The sequence below is a fragment of the Hemitrygon akajei genome, chromosome 13 (assembly GCF_048418815.1).
Source record: "Hemitrygon akajei chromosome 13, sHemAka1.3, whole genome shotgun sequence".
Classification (NCBI taxonomy): domain Eukaryota; kingdom Metazoa; phylum Chordata; class Chondrichthyes; order Myliobatiformes; family Dasyatidae; genus Hemitrygon; species Hemitrygon akajei.
Genome location: NC_133136.1, coordinates 18623342 through 18647574, shown reverse-complemented (window position 1 = coordinate 18647574; position 24233 = coordinate 18623342). Strand labels below are relative to the sequence as shown.

Genomic DNA, 24233 nt, shown 5'->3' with positions numbered 1-24233 from the left:
TCAGCCAGCGGTGTTAGTCTAGGGGAAGACAGTCTCCGGCCCCACCAAACTTGTGAAATCTCGTTTGTGTGAATGCTGCATGATGTTTTCCCCCTGTACAAATCAGTACCACGAAATCACAAAGAGTACATCATATGCAATTAAACGATTGTGCTTTATAATTCTTAATTTGATTATGGGGTTAGTGAAGAAAACAAAACAAAGGGCCCATTTTAATGAAACAGTCTAATGTGCACGTTGGAGCTCAGGATTTTCATTCTCTGTCAACTCCCCTAGGCATCGTGAACTCCCAACCCCATACCAAGTCCACTCCGCCCTGCAGTCTACAACCTCTTCGTTCTTGCATCTTCTCCCTCCATCTTTTGCTGAACAAAAGCCCATGAATCCCTCGCTTTCGGGCACACAAGAAAGTAAAAACACTTCCCTCATTGGACGCCACACCTTCCAAAGCCCCCGTTATCTCTAGTCATAATCCAAACACTGCTGCTACAGAGAAACCATTACACTAGCAGTGAAACCTTTCCCAGGGCTTTAAAACGGGATGAGTTGTAACCCTATGCCCAACTCTCCTCCTTTCAGTGACTTCGGACCATCCACGGTGGAGTTTCAGAGGAATGTGATCAACCAAAAATAGCACGAGAGATTCTGCAAATGCCAGAAATCCAGCGTAACGCATTTGTGCATTAAACAAAATAAAAGTACTATGGCAATATAAGAGGTAAATACTACAGAGAAAGAGTAAACCCTTAGAAGAAAGAAAAATAGAGAGGTTTAGATAGGCAATTCATGAGCTAACAGCCTTGGCAGCTGGAGACTTAACCACCAATGTTGTTTGGAGTGAGAATGTGCCAGAATTGATGGAATGTGAATATCTCGAGCAGTTAAACAGAGGGAGAAGAAGAAGCGAAGAGGAGAGACTGAGATGATAGAATCATTTGAAAGTATGTTTGTGGATTCTGAAATTAGACTGTGACTTAACCAGGGGTCAATGTAGTTGGGCAAGGAACGTAAGTAATAGATAGGCAATAGATGAAATGTCTGAACAGAGTTTTGGAAAGTGACAAAAAGATTGAGGAAGATTGGGCTCCAGGAAGTGGAGAGGCAAGAAGGCATTGATGAGGACTTCAGCAGCAAATGAGCTCAGGCAGTGACAGAGTTATGCAACTATTATAGAGGTGAAAATGAACAGTGGTCTGAAGCTCTCAGTGTCAAATATCAAACCAAATTGCAAGCAGTCTGCCTCAGTTTCAGACACTTGTCAGTTGGATGGTTGGACTGTGTCACTAAGGAATGGTGTTTGTGACAGCCACTGAAGATGAAAGTTTCAATCTTCACGCTGCTCAAGCAGCACTGGATTTCAGAGAAGCAGTCCAGTAATTCAGGAAAGTTGGAAAGATCAAGCGAGTTGGTAATGAGTTAGAAGAGGTTTCTTCTGCAAATGTGCATATAAAAATATTTCATTATATTCAAGGAAATAAATTGAGAGTCACAGTGAAGGTGCGATTATTATCTGTCTTAATTATTGTAATGGGTGCCTCTGATGCCCTTTTTGGTGTTATGGAATCTCACATCTTTGGAGGGGACAGTCACACTGCACTGAGCTTTGGCTGGCTTTTTAATAGAGCTGCCAAAATATGAAGATATCGCCCACTCTACAGCCCATAACCCAGGCATTTAATCTGCTTCAAGAGCATCCCTGGCTCAAAACACGATCAGCCCTGCCATTTAAGCACCATTGTCCTTATCATTCCCTTAACATTTACATTTATTTCTTTTCCTTGTTTTGCTGAAACTTCAGGCACTTTCTCCACCTTAAGATAAAACAGAAACACTAGAAATATTTATCAACATAAAGGTCATCAAAGTGAAAGTTGAATTCTTTTTCTCACATTGAAGATAATGTCTCACCTACTGAGACTTCTTGCATTTTCTGTTTTATTTCATATTTCTAGTATCTGTTGTGCTTTTGTGTTTTCTTTACTACAAGCATTTCCACATATTAGGTGACTGTCCCTTATTGTCCATTCCCTGCTTTCCTGAAAATTCTTTACTCCCTCAAAACTTAAGCCAAATTAGATCCCCTTCTTTTCTCTCTCTTGCTCAATCTCTTCCTCTCTTTCACTTTCTCTTTCTTTCCCTCTCACTTTCTCTTTCTCTCTCTCCTCTCTTTCTCTCACTCGCCTCACTCTTTCCTCTCTAGTCCCCCTACTTTGGAATCCCCAACACTGCTGAAAACCAGATCAGATTTAACTGTTCTCCCCAAAGTCTGTACCTGATCCCATTGCCAATATTTCTTCTTCTCACTGCAATCCTGTGTACAGTAGGCACATTAATATTGAACGCAGCCAAAGAATAGGATCAGGTGCAATGGGAAAGGTGTTTCGAAAACATGATGCCTCAAAAAGGTGGCATCCATCATTAAGGACCCCCCCCCCATCACCCAAGATACATTCTCTTCTCATTGCTGTCATCAGAGAGGAGGTACAGATGCCTGAAAACGCACACTCAACTTCCACCCCTCCACCAGGAGATTTCTAAATGGACAATGAACCTTGAATACTACCTCAAATATTCTGCTCTCTTTTCGCACTACTTATTTTATATATATATATAAAATATAAATAATATTTTATATATAATATATACTTACTGTAATTTACAGTTTTTATGCATTGGTTACATATTGCTGTACATTGCATTTTATATGTACTGCTGTCACAGAACAACAAATTTCATGACAAACAGTATGTCAGTGATAAAGATGATTCTGATTATGAAATGCAATACTAACTATCCTTAAATAACTCAGAAAGACTCAACTTTGCATTGCCTATCGACTAAGGTGACCAAGTTCCTCTGAAGGTCAACTACAAGGACTAATTCTCAGTCATCAAGAATGACAGCCAGACATTCAGCAAGCAGTGCCCAGTAAACTAAGCCAGTTCCATCATGGGCACTAGTCTCCACATCTTCAAAGACATCTTGAAAAGGCGATCCTTCAAATGATGGTATCCATCATTAAGGACCCCCACCACACAGGTCATGCCCTCTTCTCAGTGCTCTGTTAGAAAGGAGGTTCAGGAGAATGGGGTCAGGTATTGCATCCAAAATCAGTGAACAGTCAAGAAACTATTTCACCAAGTATTTTAGCTCAGCATTGATTAGCATAGAAAGTTCCTTAGGTTTATTTCCAGTAAGTGCTTATGAATTAAATCAAGATACTACATTCTTCACTGAGAGGGGAAACAACTTCACTCAGAGGGTGGTGCAAGTGTGGAATGAGCTATCAGCAGAATTGGTGGATGTAGGTTCAACTGTAACCTTTAAGGGAGAGGTTTGGAGATGTATGATTCGATGGGACTAGGTATAAAAACAGCTCAGCACTGATTAGATGGGCCAAATGGCCTATTTCCCAGTTCTAGTGCTCAGAGACTCTATTTTCTTGCTAAAACTGTAAGTGACAATATATTAATTAAGTTGATTTCCTGCTAATGGAAATAGCTAACCTTACACCATTAGGATGCACTCTTATTGAAATGTAAAGCAAAATGATTCCAAGTAAACTAGCTAGACTTCCAGGTAGCACAGAGAGTAAAGGTACCTAGCTGCCAAGCACAGTCAGATAGGGTACATAACTACCTGTGGGTCATTTTGTTGTAGAGCTGTCTCCAACCTTTAAAGAAGAATCATAAATGAATAGAGCATGCACAACCCAACAGGATCCCCCTCCATTCATCTGGTAGTGGCTGTGATGTGAATGCAAAGGTTCACTGTGCTAGCTGTTACAGTAAATGAATGCACGAAGAATTGTTAGAAATGAAAAGAGATGGAAAATGAAGATGAAAGATTAGCTTTATTTGTCACATGTACATTGAAGCAGACAGTGAAATGCGTCAGCACCAACGATGCCTGAATCAGCGCGGAGGAGCAGCCGGCAAATGTCGCCGTACTTCTGGCACCAACTTAGCATGACCTCAACTTACTTGCCCTAACCTGTACATCTTAGGAATATTGGAGGAAACCCACGGAGTCATGAAGAGAATGTAACAAACTCCTTATAGACAGTGGCAGGAATTGAACCCTGATCATTGATTGCCATCTCTCTGGTAAGAAGGCAGTGAGCTTGGAACACAGCAACCTCTCTGTGTCCAGCCAAAGGTGTCATTGTTGTCCTTTATGTCTTTTTCACAATCACAAGACACTTCTGGATATTTAGAACAACAGGCACTGCACGTCTAGTTCAGCTGCGAGTTGCTGGATTGTGACTGAGCTGGACTTGTTGGAGCGTGTTGCAGCGTACTTCAGTCACCCAGGGAAGAAGACATCAGAGGCAGTCCACAGAGTGAACTGTGTGGGTGATTGTCTTAAACTTTCTTATGATCACAAGACTCTGTTGGATACTGGCAATGTAGAATACTGCAATTCACATTCACTGGTTTATTGTCGAAACCAACGGGCGGGGGAGGTGCACTGCATCAGTCATCGTGCTGAGGAAGGAGACGGCCGGGTTGAGGTTGGCCCCTCCCCTCAGTGTTGCTCTCCAGGGTTCGCTCGGTGGAGAACAAGCTGGATTGCATTTGTTTGCAGCTGTACTTATGCGAGATGAGAACTGCTGCGGGCTGGTTCTTGCAGAAACGTGGTTCCAAGATAACTGGCTTGCTCCATCAATCTACAGGCCATGACACTCAAGGACTTAGGCTACATTATTTAAAAAAAAAAAATTTTGTATCTATATGTTTTTCTGCTAGCATAATTATATGTGCTTTTGGTACTGAATTTTCCATCCTGGCCCGAAGCGAACACTGTTTTGTTTGGCTGTATCCATGCTTATGGTTGAATTAATGTTAAACTAGAAATGAACTGTACTGAATTGGTGCTGTAATAGCATTACTCTAACCACTAAACTACCTTTGCCACATGAAATATCTTTAAAATGAAACTTCGATTACAATACTAATGACAATTCTATTTTATCAAGTTCTACACCCAATTTCTTGTGTTATATTTAATACATAAAATTATAGTTAGTTAAGTGGTGGACAGGGGTAATTAAAAACGCAACCCACCTGGGAGAAAATTGGAGCAATAATATATGCTGCATATTTTACTTTCCATGAATGCACCAGAGAGCTAATTCCCAGCTTGTGATCTGACATCTCAGTTCACTTGGTATTACTCAATGCTGATCCAAACTGACATGCAGGAAAAGAGGTAAAAAAAAAATCAGGCAGCTTTCTTCAAGGCTGCTCTTTGTATGGAGATTGAAATTGTTAATAGGATCTTTCACCTTTTGTCAGTTTGTGGAAGCTGTTTGTTGATGTGTTCTCATAGACCACAGGAACTGTTATTACCCATCAACCATCAGGCTCTTGAACCAGAGGGGAAAACTTCACTCAACTTCACTCGCTGCAACACTGAAGTGTTCCCACAACCTATCGACTCACTTTCAAGGACTCTTCATCTCATGTTTTCTATATTTATTGCTTATTTATTTTTTATTGTTATTACTTTTTTCCTTCTTCTTTTGTATTTGCACACTGGTTGTTCACCCGGTTTGGTGTGATCTTTCATTGAATCTGTTATGGTTATTGGAATTATTGAGTATACCTGCAGAAATACAAATCTCCCAGTTGCATATGGTGACATATACTGTATGTACTTTGATAATAAATTGATTTTGAACTTTGATCTTTGAAAAAAAAGGATAAAAAATTAAGAACAAATAACAGAAAATGCTGGAAGCTCTCTGCTGGTCATTGCAGGAGAAACAAAGTTATACTTTCAGGTTGAATGTGGCAAGACTTCCTCCAAAAACATTAACTCTGGTTTTCTTCTCATAGATGCTGCCTGAACTGTTGAGGGTTTCCAGCATTTTATTTCGTATTTCCATACTCTGCCTTTTCTTAATCTTGAACTGCAAAAACTAACTTCTTCCATCGTAGCATCTTGACAATTCACAAGATTCTGCAAGAATAAATGTTTATCTTTGTAATGAATTCACAGATTTCCTGTGCAATTCAGGGTGCACTTCATACAAAACAGAGGGAGGATAAATGACAAATAAGACATAGGGGCAGAATTCGGCCCATTGAGTCTCCATCACGGCTGATTTATTATCCCTCTCAATCCCATTCTCCTGCCTTCTCCTTGTAGCCTTTGATATCTTGGTTAATCAAGAACCTATCAACCTCCTCCGTAAATATACCCAATGACTTGCCCGACACTTACTAACAACATGATCACTTTTAGAGTAAGAGAAAGAGGGGAAGTTTTTAAGTCACTCCAAAAAATTACTCAAAAGTGGACTTCATCCAGATGATAGTCACTCCACAACCAACACTTGATTAGTTGGTTCCCTTGTGCACAATATCACCGTATATCTAGAGAGTAAACTCAGAAGTCGTTCATGGTGACAGAAGATGAATGTTGATTTGCCAAGGTGAAGCTTGTACCCAGTCCTGCTGGAAGTGGTGAAATTAATGTGTTGATGTTTGTTTCGGCTGCAGTACAGATTTCTGGCAAGCATTGCTCTGTTTTAATGTTTTCTCAGTATGTAGCAAAATAGCTGTCCTCTACTAAAAACCCTGCAAGAAAGTTGGGTAGTTAATTATTAGTTCGAAATAATCTCAGCATGGTTTAATAGTGAAAGGATATCTTTGGCCTTCACTGTTCACTTGTATCTTTACTTTTAATTGTTGTGATTCAGTATGTCATGAGAAAAGATATCTCTTTCTTTCTACTTGATCAATATTACTGCAGTTCTCAGGGAAAAGATGATCAAGATTGCCAGTAATGACCTTTAGAGTCAAAAAAAAGTTTGATAGTGATAATTGTCAAAGCTTAAATGAGTAATAGCCTTTCAGCAGAGTAGCAGGAGCTGACTTCCTACATTTCACTGTGACAAAGCAAGCAAAGGGATGGCCTTAGACAAACATGAGAAAACCTGCAGATGCTGGAAATCCAAAGCTATGCACACAAAATGCTGGAGGAACTCAGCAGACCAGGCAGCATCCATGGAAAAGAGGAAACAGCAGCATTTCAATCTGAGACCCTTCACCAGGATGGAGAAGGCTCTTGGTAGGAAATGTTGACTGTTTAATCATTTTCCTAGATGCTGCCTTACCTACTGAGTTCCTCCAGCATTTTGGGTATGCTTACTTTGTCGTCACTAATTCATGTTGCTATCACTTAGATATTGTGTTGCCTTGGAAGGCCTGTGATCATATTAAACACATATGCATATGCAGCGCTTTGCAGTAACTGATTCTCTTTCTGGCCCACTGCACACCACAGACTTAATGTACTTTTCAGATGTCGAAGAATTTCTAGACCGCTCATTTGGCTAGATTTGAGCAATTTTATTATTATTGGAAGGTTCGGAGCAAACATATTTCCTATACTTATTACTTTTAAAACACGCAGGGTTTTAAAAAATACTGTAAACCCGCAGTGGATTTTTTCTTATTTGTTTATTTTTATTTAAACCATGAGTTTTGATTATATCAGTCAATATTTTAGGAACAGCTTCTTCCTCTCAACCACGAGATTTCTGAACAGTTCATGAACCCGTGAACACTGCCTCAGTATTCGTCTCTTGCACTATTTATTTGCGTATCTTATAAGACGATAAGGTATAGGAGCAGAATTAGGCTGTTTGGCCCATCAAGTCTGCTTTGACATTTCATCACGGCTGATCCACAGCCACAATCTCCTGCCTTCTCCCCATCTTCCTCCATGCTCTGACCAATCAAAAATATATCAACTTCTGCCTTAAATACACCCATTAACCTGCCTGTGGCAATGAATTCCGCAGATTCACCACTTTCTGGCTAAAAACTTCCTCCTCATCTTCATTCTAAAAGGACATCCTAAAAGGTTATTTTTATAACTTATAGTAATATTTCTGACTTGCACTGCACTGCTGCCACAAAACAACAAATTTCATATATCAGGAATAATAAACCTGATTCTAATTCTGACGTTCACAATAGATGACATTCTTTAGACATAGGTATTGCTGGGTAGATAAGCTCCACAATCTCCACCTGAGTTTAAGTTTTAGACGCATACAGTGGAGTAAAGTCATTGTGCAGCCAGCATTAATAAGTATTCTATACTCATACCCCCGAACCTGAAGGCATAACGGGCAGAAAGTAAGTATACTCTTACCAAGTCAGTGGATTACAGTGGTAAATCATGCAAGAGCAAGTTATACATGTATGTCATTATCACTTCAATCTTCTCCTCTTAGATCCGGTTTTTTGAGACAGTAAAACAGAAAAGACAAACAAGAATTGAAATGAAGAAAAATTTATTTAAACATCTTAATAAATGATCTTTACAAAGGCAGAAATATAGAAAATATCACACACACACACACACACACACACACACACACACACACACACACACACACACACACACACACACACACACACACACACACACACACACACACACACACACACACACACACACACACTTTCTTTGATGATGTATGACCTATCTTTAAATTTGATTACAGAGTGGTATACCTTTCTGTGTTATGCTACAACATTTTGATCAATTTTATTACAATATATGAATGTACACAAGTCATGTTGAGATGTATTTATGTGTTGCACTCTGTAAATCTTGTTTTTTTTGTTCTGAATAAAAATATTGTAAAAAAGAAAGAAAATATATAACACACACACACACACACACACACACACACACACACACACACACACACACACACACACACACACACACACACACACACACACACACACACACACACACACACACACACACACACACACAATGAATTACGGTCTTCCAACAGTTCATCACCATTGCAAAATATACATTGAATCTAGAAAAGTTAATTTCTCTTTATATTTGGATTGTATACCTGAAAATTGATTGACAAGATTGAGGGTATAGTGGACAGCAAGGAAAACCATTGAAGTTTGTACTGGGATCTAAGCCAGCCTGAAAAATGGCAGATGGAACTTAAAGCAGGCAAGTGTGAGGAGCTGCACTTTGGGAGGACCAAACATGGTGACTGGCAGGGCACCAAGGAGTGCGGTAGAACAGAGGGATCTGGGAAAGGAAAGCCATAATTCCTTGAAAGTGGCGTCACAGGTAGATACAGTTGTAAAGAGACCTTGGGCACATTGGCCTTCATAAATCAATATATGGAGTACAGGAGTTGGATGTTATGTTGGCGTTAGAGAGGCTTAATCTGGAGTAGTGTGTGCATTCTTTGACACCGACATCCAGGAAAGATGTAAGTAAGACTGAAAGGGTGCAGAGAAAATTTACAAGGATGTTGCCCAGACTTGACGATCCCAGGACAAGGAAAAGGTTGAATAGTCACTACATTATTCCCCAGAACCTAGAAGATTGAGGGAAGATTTGATGAAGATAGACAAAATTATGAATGATATAAACGGGGTAAATGCAAACAAGCTTTTTTCCCACCGAGGTTGACCCCTACAAATAGGGGTCATGGGTGAAGGGTGAAAGGTGAAATGTTTCAGAGGGTGGTGAAAGTGTGGAACGAGTGATGGATGCAGGGTCGATTTCAACATTGAAGAGAAATTTAGGCAGGTACATGGATGGAGGGGTATTGAGGGCTACGGTCCAGGTGCAGGTTAATGGTTCGGCGTGGGTGGGCTAAAAGTGTTGTAGTGTTCTCTGACTCTGATGACACTCAATCTCAGTGATGGATCAGACTCCACAGTGGAGATACAGAAGCTATTATTAATTTGCTGCTATAAAATTGTTACAGTGTTGTTACATTATTTTATTCAATTGCATCTGTTTCATGTACACTTCATTACCATTAATGCAAATTTAGTTGATTGCATGTGGCTCCTTACTACTGTAATTGAACTGAAATGAGCTGCAGGGCACACATGCATTTAAAGAACTCCAGCTATGGTGAGGGATATTTTAAGTGTTCCATCCAATTTAAATTTCACCACCGTAAACATTGCTGAGTAGAGACAAAGGCAGCTATATTTGAAAAAACTGACGAGGAGTTAAATTGTGAATCTGAGTGCAAGGGTTTCACATCTATATTGGTGGCTAATGTGAATGGTCAGGAACTGTGGGGTAATAAGGTTCAACAGTGAAGTAGTAATTTTATTTGCTGACTCCTTCCACCCCCCCCCCTTCCCTTTCATCCATGGTCTTCTATCCTCTCCTATCAGATCCCCCCTCTTCGCCAATCAACTTCCCAGCTCTTTACTTCACCCTCTCCCCCTCTCCCAGTTTCACCTATCACCTACCACCTTGTACTTCTTCCTCCCCTCTTTGCACTTCTCTTGCTTTCCAGTCCTGATGAAGGGTCTCAGCCCAAAATGTCAACTGTTACTCTTTTCCATAGATGCTGCCCGGCCTGCTGAGTTCCACCAGCATTCTCTATGTGTTCCTTCCACCTGTACTTGTACTGATAAATAAATCATTTAGCCAAAATGTGCCAAGCCTACACGGCAGGTAAATTTTCCAAAAAAGGACACTCAGCCTATGTTGGAGATTAAATTGCAGAGGTCAGGACACAATACTGCCTTCTTTGCAATGCATCATTGCCCACATCTGACAGTGAAATCTGCTTCATCTGGAAATATTTGGCATCTTAAAATAAAATTTATCAATATGATAGTGTCCTTGTACATAAATATCTTGAATCTGTTGAGTAAAAAACCCTCCCAAAGGATCACAACCTGGTCATAGGGTTTGGAGGCTTACGTGCCTCAATGACCCAGAGACCTATGTTGGCTGTACTCAGGGCCTTGTGCTTTGATTCTTCATTGCGTCACCCATGCCAAGCAGGTCAAAGGGTAAAGGCCAGACTAAGAGACATCCACCAGTCTTCCAGGTTTGGGGGTTCAGCTCAGGGCTCACAAATAAAAAATTGTTATGGAAACAGCAATGAGAAAACATCAATGCTGCCCCTAATGCCAGTGGCGTAACAGGCAGTAAGTAAGTTGAGTGAAAAAGAATAAGACCATAAGACATAGGAGCAAAATTAGGCCATTCAGCCCAATGTGTCTGCTCTGTTATTCGATCATGACTGATTTATCCTCCATCTCAACCCCATTCTCCTCCCTTCACCTTATATCCTGTGATGCCGTTACTGATCAAGAAGTTACTGATGCCGTTACTTATATCCTGTGATGCCGTTACTGATCAAGAAGTTACTGACACCGTTACTTATATCCTGTGATGCCGTTACTGGTCAAGAAGTTACTGACACCGTTACTTATATCCTGTGATGCCGTTACTGATCAAGAAGTTACTGACACCGTTACTTATATCCTGTGATGCCGTTACTGGTCAAGAAGTTACTGACACCGTTACTTATATCCTGTGATGCCGTTACTGGTCAAGAAGTTACTGACACCGTTACTTATATCCTGTGATGCCGTTACTGACCTTCCACTTTAAATACACCCAATGACTTGGCCTCCACAGTCATCGGTCACAATGAATGCCACAAAATCACCACCTCTGGCAGAAGAGATTCCTGCTCATCTCTGTTCTAAAGGGACATCCTTCTATTCTGAAGCTGGGCCCTCTGGTCATATACTCTCCCACCATTGGAAACATCCTCTCTACATCCACTCTATCTAGGCCTTTCAATAAGCAGAATATTTCAGGATCAGAATCAGGTTTATTATCACTGGCATGTGTCATGAAGTTTGTTAACTTAGCACCAGCAGCTGAATGCAATATATAATATAGAAAAAAAAACAAACAAAAAAAATAAATAAGTAAATCAATTACAGTATACATATATTGAGTAGATTATGTAATTTCTCAATCAGGATTGTGGGAATGATGATATTAAATGCTGAGCCATAGTTGATGAACAGCATCCTGACGTAGGTGTTTGTGTTGTCCAGGTGGTCTAAAGCCATGTGAAGAGCCATTGAGATTGTGTCTGCCATTGACCTATTGTGGAGATAGACAAATTGCAATGGGTCCTGGTTCTTGCTGAGGCAGGAGTTCAGTCTAGCCATGACCAACCTTTCAAAGAGGTTTCCTTGAGATCCTCCAATAAAAATACAACTATTTCAATATTATGTTCTAAACAATTAATGCATGCCAAAATATAATGAGAAAATTCTAAACTTTCGGAGTTTCCAATCGCACTGTTATGAACTCCTTGAAAGAGTATATTTGAAGACATTTCCAAAGAACTTATTTGTGTGACCAATAGTTAAGCATCACTGACCAGAAAGCCCTCAGGTTTGTTCCTTTACTGATGCCATTTATTTAACTTCAAATTGAAAAGGAGTACAAATGCCATAAATATACCTCAGGAACCACACAAAGTAAAATCCACAAAGGTTCCTATGGTGACATAAAGATACTTTGATCATAAATTTACTTTGACAATGCTTAAAAGTGTTTATGTTTGCAAACTTAAAACTGATGCCTTCAGCTGGGATTGTACGGTCAAATTGTCATATTTTAAAGTAAAATTATGTGCATTTGTATAACTCTTCAACAACTTTGAATTTCCCATTAGTGCACCCTTTCTCTGTGGCCACTTTATTAGGTACCTGTACCTAATAAAGTAGCTGCTGAGCATATGTTTGTGGTCTTCAGTTCGTAAACTTCAATTTGCGACACGTTGTGCATTCAGAACTAGTCTTCTGCACACCATTGTTATAATATGTGGTTATTTGAGTTAATGTCACCTTGAACCAGTCTGGCCGTTCTCCTCTGATCTTGCTCATTAATAGGACATTTTCATTCACAGAAAAGCCACACACTGGAAGTTGTTTTTGCTTTTTACACCATTCTCTGTAAACTCTAGAGACTATTGTGCATGAAAATCCCTGAAGATCAGCTGTTTCTGAGATACTCAAACCATCCCATCTAGTAACAAAATCATTCCACAGTCAAAGTCACTTAGATCACATTTCTTCCCCATTCTAATGTTTTGTCTGAACAACAGAACCTCTTGACCATGTCTGCATGCTTTTATGCATTGAGTTGCTGCAACATGATTGGCTGATTAGATATTTGCATTAACAAGCAGGTATACAGGTGTACCTAATAAATGGTCCACTGAGTGTAGATTTGAGCTGTTTGCACTGAAGAATACCCAGTTAGAAACAACGGACACCTGATGTCGAGGGAGTAGTGTAGGAATTGATGACTTCAGAGAAGCAGTCAAGAGATGAAATGAGGGAGAATTGGTTTGCTAAAAGAAAGTTGAACTGTTAGACTGTTGTAAAAATTACAATCCCGTATTATTAAACGAGGTTGACCTGTTACTGCCTTTACTCAGTTGTCTGTTTGAGTGGGCACTACTGCCATCTTAAGACAGAATGGAAAAATGAACTGAAGAAATAAACGAGTCAACAGAAAGTTGTGTGTGTGAAATAGACTTGCTGTTGCAAATTTAAGGTCCACAAACACAAGCAATTAACTTCAATCATGCATTTCTTCAGTTCCAAGTGGCAGCTTCAAGTCAATAAATAATTATTCTTATTTAAAACAGTTCTAAGTATACAATCTTAAAATATAAAACATTTTAAGCATTGCAAGAAGGCAGTGTAAATCCCTATTTTATTTAACTTAACATAGCATTTATATGAAACAGATATAGTATAAGGATTAATTCTAGATGTATTATGAGTGATTTCACATAAAAAAAACAAAGTCCACATTTTAACAGAACTGATTTCTTAAGCAAATTGAGAAACTAAAGGAGTATTATATAGATAAATTGGAGGTGCAGGTTATATATATTTATATATTTTACTTATTGTAAAAAATGCATAAAGCTGGCAAGGATTTGGTAAGCACCTTTAACTTTTGTTCCAGAAGACAGAAAATTATTTGTGGGCATGCTGAACAAACAACAGTCAGAGGAGGACGTACGCAGACTATTTGAAGCTTTCGGTAACATTGAAGAATGCACGATCCTTCGAGGGCCTGATGGAAATAGCAAAGGTAAGATGGTAATGCTTCAGTGTAACAAAAAAGCACTTTCTAGTAGCTTAATAGCTTGCTCATGACTTGTAGGTACAGGGTGCGATTTAATTGAGCCTCAGCACTGTGATAGGGTTACTTGATAGCACAATATCGAAACTTTTCTTGTTTCAGAATACCTTCATCTGTGATAGGATTCTTTTTTGCTTACTTTTGACGCTGTCGTCTGGAAAGAATCAATTCTTTATTATTGCAATTAACTCATGAAAGGGTTACAATCAGCTCTCTGAAATCGCAAAAGAGCAATTGCATTGCTAGATAATTATTCTAACTGCTTCAGTTGCTCTTTCTGAATAATTGCGACCAACAGATTTTTTTCCCCCCCCCCTCACTCCTGTCAGTTTTCTCTTCTTTTCAGTGGTGGGGATTTGTTCCAAAAGTATCTCAAACCAAAGTGATTATTCTTGTTTTCAGCCTTACTAGGAGATACCTATGGACAACTCAGTGGCTTATTGTATCACAGGACTGTTCTTTCTCAATCACCTACCGTCACTTCAGTCCTTTTGCATGGCAAATAAGGACAGGAACTTTCCTAAACCTTCGTAAAGTATTTTACTGTTAGACAAACATGGATGTTGCATTTAGCTCTGCAGCACTGCAGTAATACAGGAACACAGCAATACCAGTTAGACAGTCAGACCGTAAGGTACATCTATTATTCCTAATAGATCGATGCATCAACTCCATTTACCAACCCTTCCTTAGAATAGTATGTTTTCAGTAAACTTAGCAGAAACTATGATGCACATTAATTTAATTCCTTGTGCCGGGCTATATTGAATAGAGGGTTCATAATTCCAGTTACAAGATGCACAAAGCTAAGCAAAATTATTTTATTTTAAATCCTCCTTTATTGCACATGTTTGGGGAGGGGATGCTGAGGCGACGGTTGCTACTACCTTTGCGATAAATTGTATAATGCCAATATGATAGCTGGTTTGATTTATTTTTTAAGGCATTATAGCCTGCACTGCAGCAAATGCAAATAACTCTACGCATGTTTTAATGGACACATATTCAATAGTTAATCAAAATGGACAACTGTTTAGTTCATGCCTTTGCTGCTGCTTGTGTGTGGGAGTGAGGAGGGAGCTTTGGGGTTCTAATGTTGTCTGTCATTCATTCTTTGGGGTTTTTGTTTCTCTGTTTTGTGAATGTCTGCAAGAGTAAGGATTTCAGGTTGTAAACAGTAAACATTATCTGACATAAAATTGAACCATTGAATCATGGAATAAAAGGGAATTAAAACAGCAAAATCTTTAAAAATTCCGATAAAAGGTATAAGTTGCTCATGTTCCACTGGAAAATCGTGGGATTCTTTAGTAGTCCTGGAATTCCAGCCCATCTACAGTCCATTTACTTACCTATATGTAAGAATGAATCTAGAAATAAAGGAATAAAGAAAGGAAGAAATAAATTAAACCATCCAAGACAACGAGTGACCACTCCATTAACTGTGCACCTTTCCCTCTGGATATCTCATTGGTTATTCACTGACTCTGTCATGTGCATGGTTAGTGAGCTAGTTATTTTAAAATACAAGAAATGGTCCGGCAGTTTGAGATGCTGGTTATTGGAAAGAGAATCATGCGGGGGTGGGGAGGAGAGGGGAGACACGGGAAGAAAGGAAGAAGATAAGAAAGAGTAGTGGGGGGGGGGGAATAGAAATGTGAGATGAAACCAGATCATGTTACATACAGTAAAAGCCAAGGGTAAAGTGAATGGAATAATGAATCAGAATCAGAATCAGGTTTAATATCACCAACATATGTCGTGAAATTTGTTAACTTTGAGGCAGCAGTACATTGCAATACATAATAATAGAAAAGAAAAAAAAAGAAAACAAGTAAGTACATATATAAATAAAATTGTTAAATAAGTAGCACATAAATAGATTTCTTTTGAAGTATGAGGTTCAATGTCCATGGTTCAATGTCCACTCAGAAATCCAAAGGCAGAGGGGAAAAAGCTGTTGAGTGTTTGCCTTCAACTTCTGTGCTTCCTTCCTGACGGTAACAATAAGAAGAGCGCATTTCCTGGGTGATGGTGGTCCCTAATGATGGATGCCACCTTTTTGAGGCATCGCTCCCTGAAGATGTCCTGGATAAGATGTGTCCATGATAGAGCTGACAGAGCAGCTTACTGGGTAGTTGCAATCATTCTTTCAGGATTATTTGGCTATGAGACCAGTTGAAACATATTTCTCAATTGCTATTTATTGAATTGCTTTCCGACAATGAGATCAATTTAATACACTGAAGCAACACAGAACAATAGTGCCTAGGAAAAATAAAATGTAACAATATTTAATGCCAGAGTGAGCTTTTTTGTGCAACTTTGCTGGAAGACTATATTAATTAAGTATACCATATGTGGAGTCACAATCTGATACAGTGATTACTTAAGAAATTCTTAATTCAATCAGCAAGCAAAACACTTAGGTGAAACTTACACTTTTTAATTTAGTCTGAGAATATTTTTTCAGGTGGTGCATTTTAACCTCTGGCGATAACGGTTTGATACAGACAACGTGAATTGTTAAAGTAATATCATTGTACATCACAGACCAGTTCATTGTGGACTTGACCCAGATAATGGTTTAGATTCATTTATTTATCACATGCATTGAAACATACAGAGAAGTGCATTGGTTGCCCAGTACAGAAATTTATAAAAAGACTCATTTAGTGACATGTTTTGGTGTGCTATGGAAACTAATTCCCATGAAAAACAAAAGACAGAGTTGAAAATCTGCATCAGTGTATCTGAGAGCCAAGAAGAGACAGCTTGCTGGTTGTCTCATGAGCGATAAGACATGATTCAATGGGTTGCCATGGCTGCGTAGCGTTAGCACAACGTTATTACAGCTTGGGACATTGGTGCTCAATTCTCATTCCGTCTGTAAGTAGATCGCATGTACTTCCCTTGAGTGTGTGGGTTTCCTCCAGGTGCCCCGGTTTCCTCCCTTATTCCAAAAACCATAAAACCATAAGATAGAGGAGCAGAATTAGGCCATTTGACCCATCGAGTCTGCTCTACCATTTCATCGTGGCTGATCCATTTTCCCTCTCAGCCCCAATCTCCTGCCTGATCCCCGTATCCCTTCATGCCCTGACTAATCAAGAACCTGTCAACCTCTGTCTTAAATGCACCCAATGACTTGACCTCCACAGCCACCTGTGGCAACAAATTGCATAGATTCATCACTGCCTGGCTAAAGAAATTACTCCTTATCTCAATTCCAACTCGCCCCACTATTTTGAGGTTGTGTCCTCTTGTCTTAGACACTCTCACTATAGAAAACATCCTTTCCACATCTAGCAAGGCTTTCCAACATTTGATCGGTTTCAATGAGGCAGTCCCTCATTCTTTTGAATTCCAGTGAGTACAGGCCCCGAGTCATCAAACGCTCCTCATATGACAAGCCTTTCAATCCTAGAAAACGTACCGGTTAGTAGGTTAATTCATCATTGTAAATTGTCCTGTGATTAAGCAAGGGTTAAATAGTTGGGTTACTGGGCTGTGTGGCTCATTGGGCTGGAAGGGCCTGTTCCGTGCTGTATCTCCAAATAAAATAAAAAATAAATGAGTTGAACAATTATCTAATGACCACGGAACAACTGAAACTGAGAAATCATGTGATAACATAAATTAACCACACCAAACAGTTACGTATAGCCAAGCTTTGTAGATATGTTTGCCAAATTAGTTATCAAGACTGGGAACAGATAGAGGGAGGAGGTGGAAGTCACACAAAAATACATCTGTTCAGGATGAAATGGCCATTCTTCAAATAATAGAAGTGCAGTCTGCAAAATGAATGCATCACTGTGAGTAACATATCCAGTAATATAAAAAATGGTTTGCTAAAGATTAATAGGAAAATTAGGAGTGGGATTCAAAAAGACTGCATGACCTGGAAGGAAACAAAGAGGATTATGACCATTGAGCACAATAGATGATTATGCAGAGGCTGATCAGGAAAAAATAGATAAGATGCCAAGGCAAAGTTGGAAAGCAACATAGCATTAAATGTAAAACATAACACGAAATAAACTTCCAATAATTTAACAGCTAGAGTGTAGTTAGACAGGAAATTAATCCCCTGAGGGACCCTTATGGAGCTGAAATGTGCCAATTAGCTGTTTCTCTAAGGGTTCTTTGTACCGAGAAAAGAATTAACAAAATACCATCCAATGCCAGAGTTTTTATGAACATTTAACATTTAGCAAAGGAAGTTATAGATAGGCTAAGATTCTGGAATCAATAAATCCCTGACAGAGATAACCAAGTGAGTTAGAAGTTGCTAAAGGAACACTGAGAATGAAATGGAATTCTTGTTTAGGAAATTCAGCCTTTTGTCGAATGTAACTGAAATTTCATCTCCTTATGAGATGAGAAGTTTTTCCAAGTTCAAAGGTGGATTTAGGGTCACACAGCAAGCAATCATTGTGTAATATTCCTTTAATTTTTGAATGAATCAGTCCTGTTAGGGAGCCGCAATAGTTCTGTCAGAGGCACTGTACCATCACTAGTAGAGCGACTACCTCTCAGCTCCAGTAACCTGGGTTTAACCCTGACATCCAATGCTTTCCATGTGGCGTTTGTATGTTCTCCCTGTGACAACATGAGTTTCCTCCAGGTGCTATGGTTCCTGAGTGGGTTTGTTGGTAAATCAGCCACAGTAACTTCTCCCCAGTGTGCGGAGAAAGAGGGTGAGAATAAAATGGAATAAAAGTAGGCACGGTTTAAGTGTGTAATTGATGGACAGCACAGAATTGGTGAGCAGAAGGGATTGACACTATGACATTAATAATCACCAAAAAATACTAAATCTCCATGACAAAAATGTACTTAAAAATCTTCAGCAACAAATTTGTGCAGAGGTTCCGCATACTCACCCAGAATATTTGAGTTAAAGTGATAGATGATTGAGGGGTAGTAACTGTTCTTGAACCTGGTAGTGCAAGTCTTGGAGCTCTTGTAGCTTCTACCTAATGGCTGCAGCGAGATGAGAGCATGACCTGGGTGATGAGGATTTCTGATGAACGATGCTGCTTTCCTACGACAGCGTTTCATGTAAATGTGCTCAGTGGTTGGGAAGGCTTTACCCATGATGTACTGGGCTGATTCCACTATTTTTTCTAGGATTTTCCATTCAAAGGCTTCGGTGTGCCTATACCAGGCTGTAATGCAGCCAGGTCGAGACCCTTCACCCAGAATCAGAAATTAAAATATTGGGGAACCACAGCAGTACTGTGGTTAGCGTGAAGCTATATAGCTCAGGGTGTCAGAGTTCAGAGTCCATTCCACACCATCTCTACCTCCTTCCTGTGAGCGCGTGAGCTTTCTCCAATTGTTCCGGTTTCCTCCAATATTCCAAAAATGTACCGTTAGAATTGGTCATTGTAATTCTCCTCTGATTAGGCTGGGGTGGGTTGCTGACTGGTGTGGTTCATTGGACTGGAAGGGCCTCTTCTGTGCTGTAACTCTGAATAAATAAATGAATTTATCATTATGGGATTTCCATAATGGAATTTCCAGAGGGATTCTTAAGTTCATCTCCAACTGTGTGAGAAAAAGAACTGTGAAATAGAACGTGCATGCCTTTCTGAGTTTCAGAAGTGTTTATCTCAAAGCTTCAGTAAGTGGTGAATTGAGGACCTGGTAAACCCAATGGAAATAGTGAATTTTGCTGGGCATGTGATGTAGCACATGCACTAAACCTGAGATCCATACCAATAAAACCTTAACATTTGCTCTTCAAAACATTTGAGAGGCAGTCATATTGTGGACTAAAAGTAACATTTAAAAGCAGTCCACCATTATCAATTTAAGTTTTCAAAATGTATTTCACCTTGAGATTGGTGTTAGTTTGGTTTTGGTGCTGTAGTGATGGGTAACTTTTGCTCAAAAGGACTTAGCTTCCATTTATTACTTTGAACATAGCAATTCCGTAATCATGAATTTATTGTAAAGGAGGAGGGAAGTGAACCAGGAATTAAACAGGTCATAGGTAACAATTGTCAATAAGTATAATATCACAGGACAATTGATACTACAGGCTTATGTAATATAACATGGGAAATGTAAGATGATTGCTTTGATAGAAAGAAAAGTGGTGTTTGTTTTGTAGAGTTGTTCACACAGCCCGGAGGTTAGGTCGCAAACATTTTGTCACCAGTCCAGGTGACATCATCAATGCACAATTGAGTGTTGCTTTGGCGGAGTGTTCACAGTTATATTGCAGTATTGTAGCAAGTCCAATATGGTGACTGCCCCAAATACTATGAAGGGCAGATGGGGAGAAAACTATCCATGGGACTGCATGAACATCAGCTAGGCGTAAGAAGACATAATCCTCTGTCATTCATCTCAATATGTGAAGACCAAGAACGACACAAGTTCATCTGGGAAACTACAAAAATCCTGTCAGAAGCAAAAAACAAGAAATCACGAGCATTGTTAGAAGCTTGGTTCTCAAAGAAGACTCTATTAACAAGCATTTTGAACTGGATGGAATTTATGAAGCTATGCGTCTGCAGGACTGGGGCCAAGGGGTTAGTCGTAGACACCTGAGGAACCAACACTCACAACTGATAGCTAAGGATACAGGCCAGTGAAAATCACTCGGTTGCCTGTTCGCTGGGACCCAGTGGAGGCTAGTGGTCAGTGCAACAGCCAACCAATCAGAACAATGAGTCAGATCTATGTGAGCACTCGGCAGAAACAAACAATTGCTCACTGATGATATCATTTTGACTGTTGACGAAACGTTTGCAACCTAATCTCCAGGCTCGGTGAACAACCCTACAAACAAGCAGCCAACCTGAGCTACCAACCTTCTCTTCCATTTCAGCAAAGTGGAATATTGGTTAAATGGTGAGTGACTGAAAGCTGTTGAGATTCAGAGGGACTAAAGTGTCCCAATAATAAATAACTGAAAATGCATGCACGGTCTACAAGTAGGGAAAAGATGTGTTCTCCTTTACTGAAGGAGACTTTTGGGATAAAATATCAGAACAACTCTGGAATATTTGCTTTCCTACCTCGAGAAGGAAATGTCATCTGTGGAGGTAGTTCTCAGGATTGGTTTCTGGGATGCGGTTGAGGAGAGGTTAAACAAACTAGTCCTATACTCCAAGACTTCTCACAGAAGAACCAGGGGTTATTTCACTGACATGTGCAAAGTTCATACGGGATTTGAGAAGATCGAGGTAGAAATGAAGTTTTGCCATGACCAGGATAGGAAGAACCAGGAAGCCTCATTTCAAAATAATTGATAAGCCATGTTGGACTAAGATGAGAAAGAATTTTTTTCATTAAGAGGACAAGGAATCTTTTGTACTTTGTACACAAAGGCTTAGTTGACGAGATTATTCAAGACCAAAACCAATCCGTTTTTGGATCTTAATGAATATATTGTCATTGGGACACTGAACTGAAAGATCAGATGAGGGTTTTCTGAATGCGGAATAGCCTTCTCCTGCTCCTGTCACAGGTGCTCTTATGATGTGTTCCTTAAGGAGGATGTATGTTAAAAGTCTCAATGTAATAAAAAGAAAGTGAAATGCTTGGCAGTTGTGTTCCCCAATAACTTCCTGAGGCAAACACATCTGATTGTTCTCCCCCTGTGGGATTGATTATATTTCTACACAAGCTTTGTGGAGGATCATTATAATGACCTACCTTCTTCCTTTGATAAACTTCCTCTGATTGAAAAGCTGCTTATTTCTCCAGTGATGAGAGTGCCACTAACTAAGTGTACTTAACTTGCTGGATGGAATTGGAGCTGCCTTGACATCACTAATACCCTGCCTCACACCCCTGGCTAAACAATCCCCGGCAAGGAGAACTCAGACTGAATGCTGGATCGGGACAAGAAGAGCGGCGTGAGAGCTAAATTCTGAAGGAAGGCAGTTCTTTTAAAAACTTCTTCAAGTACAAGAAGGGCGAGACTGCGCAGGCGCATGATGTAGACAGGACTGCATGGAGAGTTTATAAAGAAGACCACCCTAAACAGTGGGCAGCAGAGTGAGTGGCAGCAGAGAGTAGGGCTTTGGCTCGACGGGCTTAGGTGGTAATGGGAAGAGGTGAGAGCGAGGCACCAACTCTTTTTTTCCCCTTGGCAAATCGGCCCAGACAGACGGAGGAACAGCAGGGCTCAGACAACTAACGGTAAGAGCTAACAGTTTAAAAAGTTTGTGTGTTTGGCCAGGTAAGTGGGTGAGTAGACTTGTTTTTACTTGTTCATTCCTGTAGGCGTGTCTGCAGGGTTAGTGCTTTGTTCAGGGCGTCAGATGTGGGAATCCTGGGAGACATCCAGCCTCTCTAATGGCCACATCTGCGCCAGGTGCACCGAGATGCAGCTCCTCGGAGACCGTGTTAGGGATCTGGAGCTGCAGCTTGATGACCTACAGCTTATTAGGGAAAGTGAAGAGGTGATAGACAGGAGCTACAGGGATGTAGTCATCCCTAGGCTACAGGGGTCAGAAAACTGGGTGACTGTCAGGAGAGGGAAGGGAAATGTCTGGATAGTGGAGAGCACCCCTGTGGCTGCCCCCCTCAGCAACAAGTATATCATTTCAGATGCTGTTGAGGGGGATGATCTGACAGGGGATGGCCATTATAACCAGGTCTCTGGCACTGAGCCTGGCGCTGTTGTGCAGGAGGGAAGGAGGGAGAAGAGAAATGTGGTAGTCATAGGGGATTCCATAGTCAGGGGAACAGACAGGAGATTCTGTGAGACTGATAGAGATACCCGCATGGTGTGTTGCCTCCCAGGTGCCAGGGTACGGGATGTCTCGGATTGGGTCCAGAATATTCTGAAGGGAGAGGGCGAGCAGCCAGCTGTCTTGGTACATGTTGGTACCAATGACATAGCTAGGGAAAAGGAGGAGGTCCTGAAGAGAGATTTCCAGGAGTTAGGAAGGAAGCTGAAAAGCAGGACCTCCAGGGTAGTAATCTCAGGATTGCTACCTGTGCAATGTGCTAGCGAGGGCAAGAATAGAAGGATCAGGCAGATGAATGCGTGGCTGAGAGACTGGTGCAGGGGGCAGGGCTTCAGATTCATGGATCATTTGGATCTCTTCTGGGGGAAGTATGACCTGTTCAAACAGGATGGGTTAGACCTGAACCCGAAGGGGACCAATATCCTGGCGGGAAGGTTTAATAGAGCTGTTAGGGAGGGTTTAAACTAATTTGGCAGGGGGATGGGAACTGGAATGATAGAACGGAGGAGAGGGAAAACAGAAATAAATCTAAGATAGTGAGCTGTAAAGATGTCAGGAAGGACAGGCAGGTGATGGGGCAGATTTGCAGCCATTGGGATGAATTGCAGTGCAATCAAAGCAAAAAGTACCAAATACTGGACTTAAATGTATTTTTAATGTAGTTAATGTATTTAAATGTATTAAATGTATATAACTGGTGTTATACTTAAATGCACACAGCATAAGGAATAAGTTGGATGATCTTGTCGTACAGCTACAGATTGGCAGGTATGATATTGTGGCCATCACTGAGACGTGGCTAAAGGATGCATGTCTCTGGGAGCTGAACATCCAAGGATACACGGTGTATCAGAAAGATAGGCAGGTAGGCAGAGGGGGTGGCGTGGCTTTATTAGTAAGAAATTATATTAAATCATTAGAAAGAGGTGACATAGGATCGGAAGGTGCAGAATCTTTATGGGTTGAGCTAAGAAATCACAGGGCTAAAAGGACCCTGATGGCAGTTATCTACAGGCCTCCAAATAGCTGCAGTGATGTGGACTACAAATTACAACAGGAAATCGAAAAGGTTTGCCAGAAGGGCAGTGTTATGATAATTGTAGGGATTTTAGCATTCGAGTGCATTGGGAAAATCAGGTCAGCACTGGATCTCAAGAGAGGGAATTTGTAGAATGTCTACAAGATGGCTTTTTAGAACAGCTTGTTGTTGAGCCCACTAGGGGATCGGCTGTACTGGATTGGGTGTTGTGTAATGAACCAGAGGTGATTAGAGAGAATGAGATGAAGGAACCCTTAGGAGGCAGTGATCACAACATGATTGAGTTCACTGTGAAATTTGAGAAAGGGAAGCCAAAGTCAGATGTGTCGGTATTTCAGTGGAGTAAAGAAAATTACAGTGGCATGAGAGAGGAACTGGCCAAGGTTGACTAGAAAGGGACACTAGCAGGAAGGACGGCAGAGCAGCAGTGGCTGGAGTTTACACAAGAAGTGAGGAAGGTG

At 40.4% G+C, this 24233-nt stretch overlaps 1 protein-coding gene across 12 annotated transcripts in view; it reads left to right on the top strand.

The window, feature by feature from the left end:
* Window positions 1–24233, top strand: part of celf4 (CUGBP, Elav-like family member 4) — a 1266734-nt gene that overhangs the window by 893594 nt on the left and 348907 nt on the right. For 7 of the 12 annotated variants that reach the window (XM_073064223.1, XM_073064222.1, XM_073064227.1 and 4 more), the window contains exon 4: window positions 13834–13962. The exons of 2 other annotated variants lie outside the window; for them this stretch is intronic. In XM_073064223.1, the coding sequence (XP_072920324.1) occupies window positions 13834–13962 (129 nt within the window). The remainder of the gene's footprint in view (window positions 1–13833; window positions 13963–24233) is intronic. 3 more of the 12 variants (XM_073064224.1, XM_073064231.1, XM_073064232.1) reach the window with 1 other exon arrangement.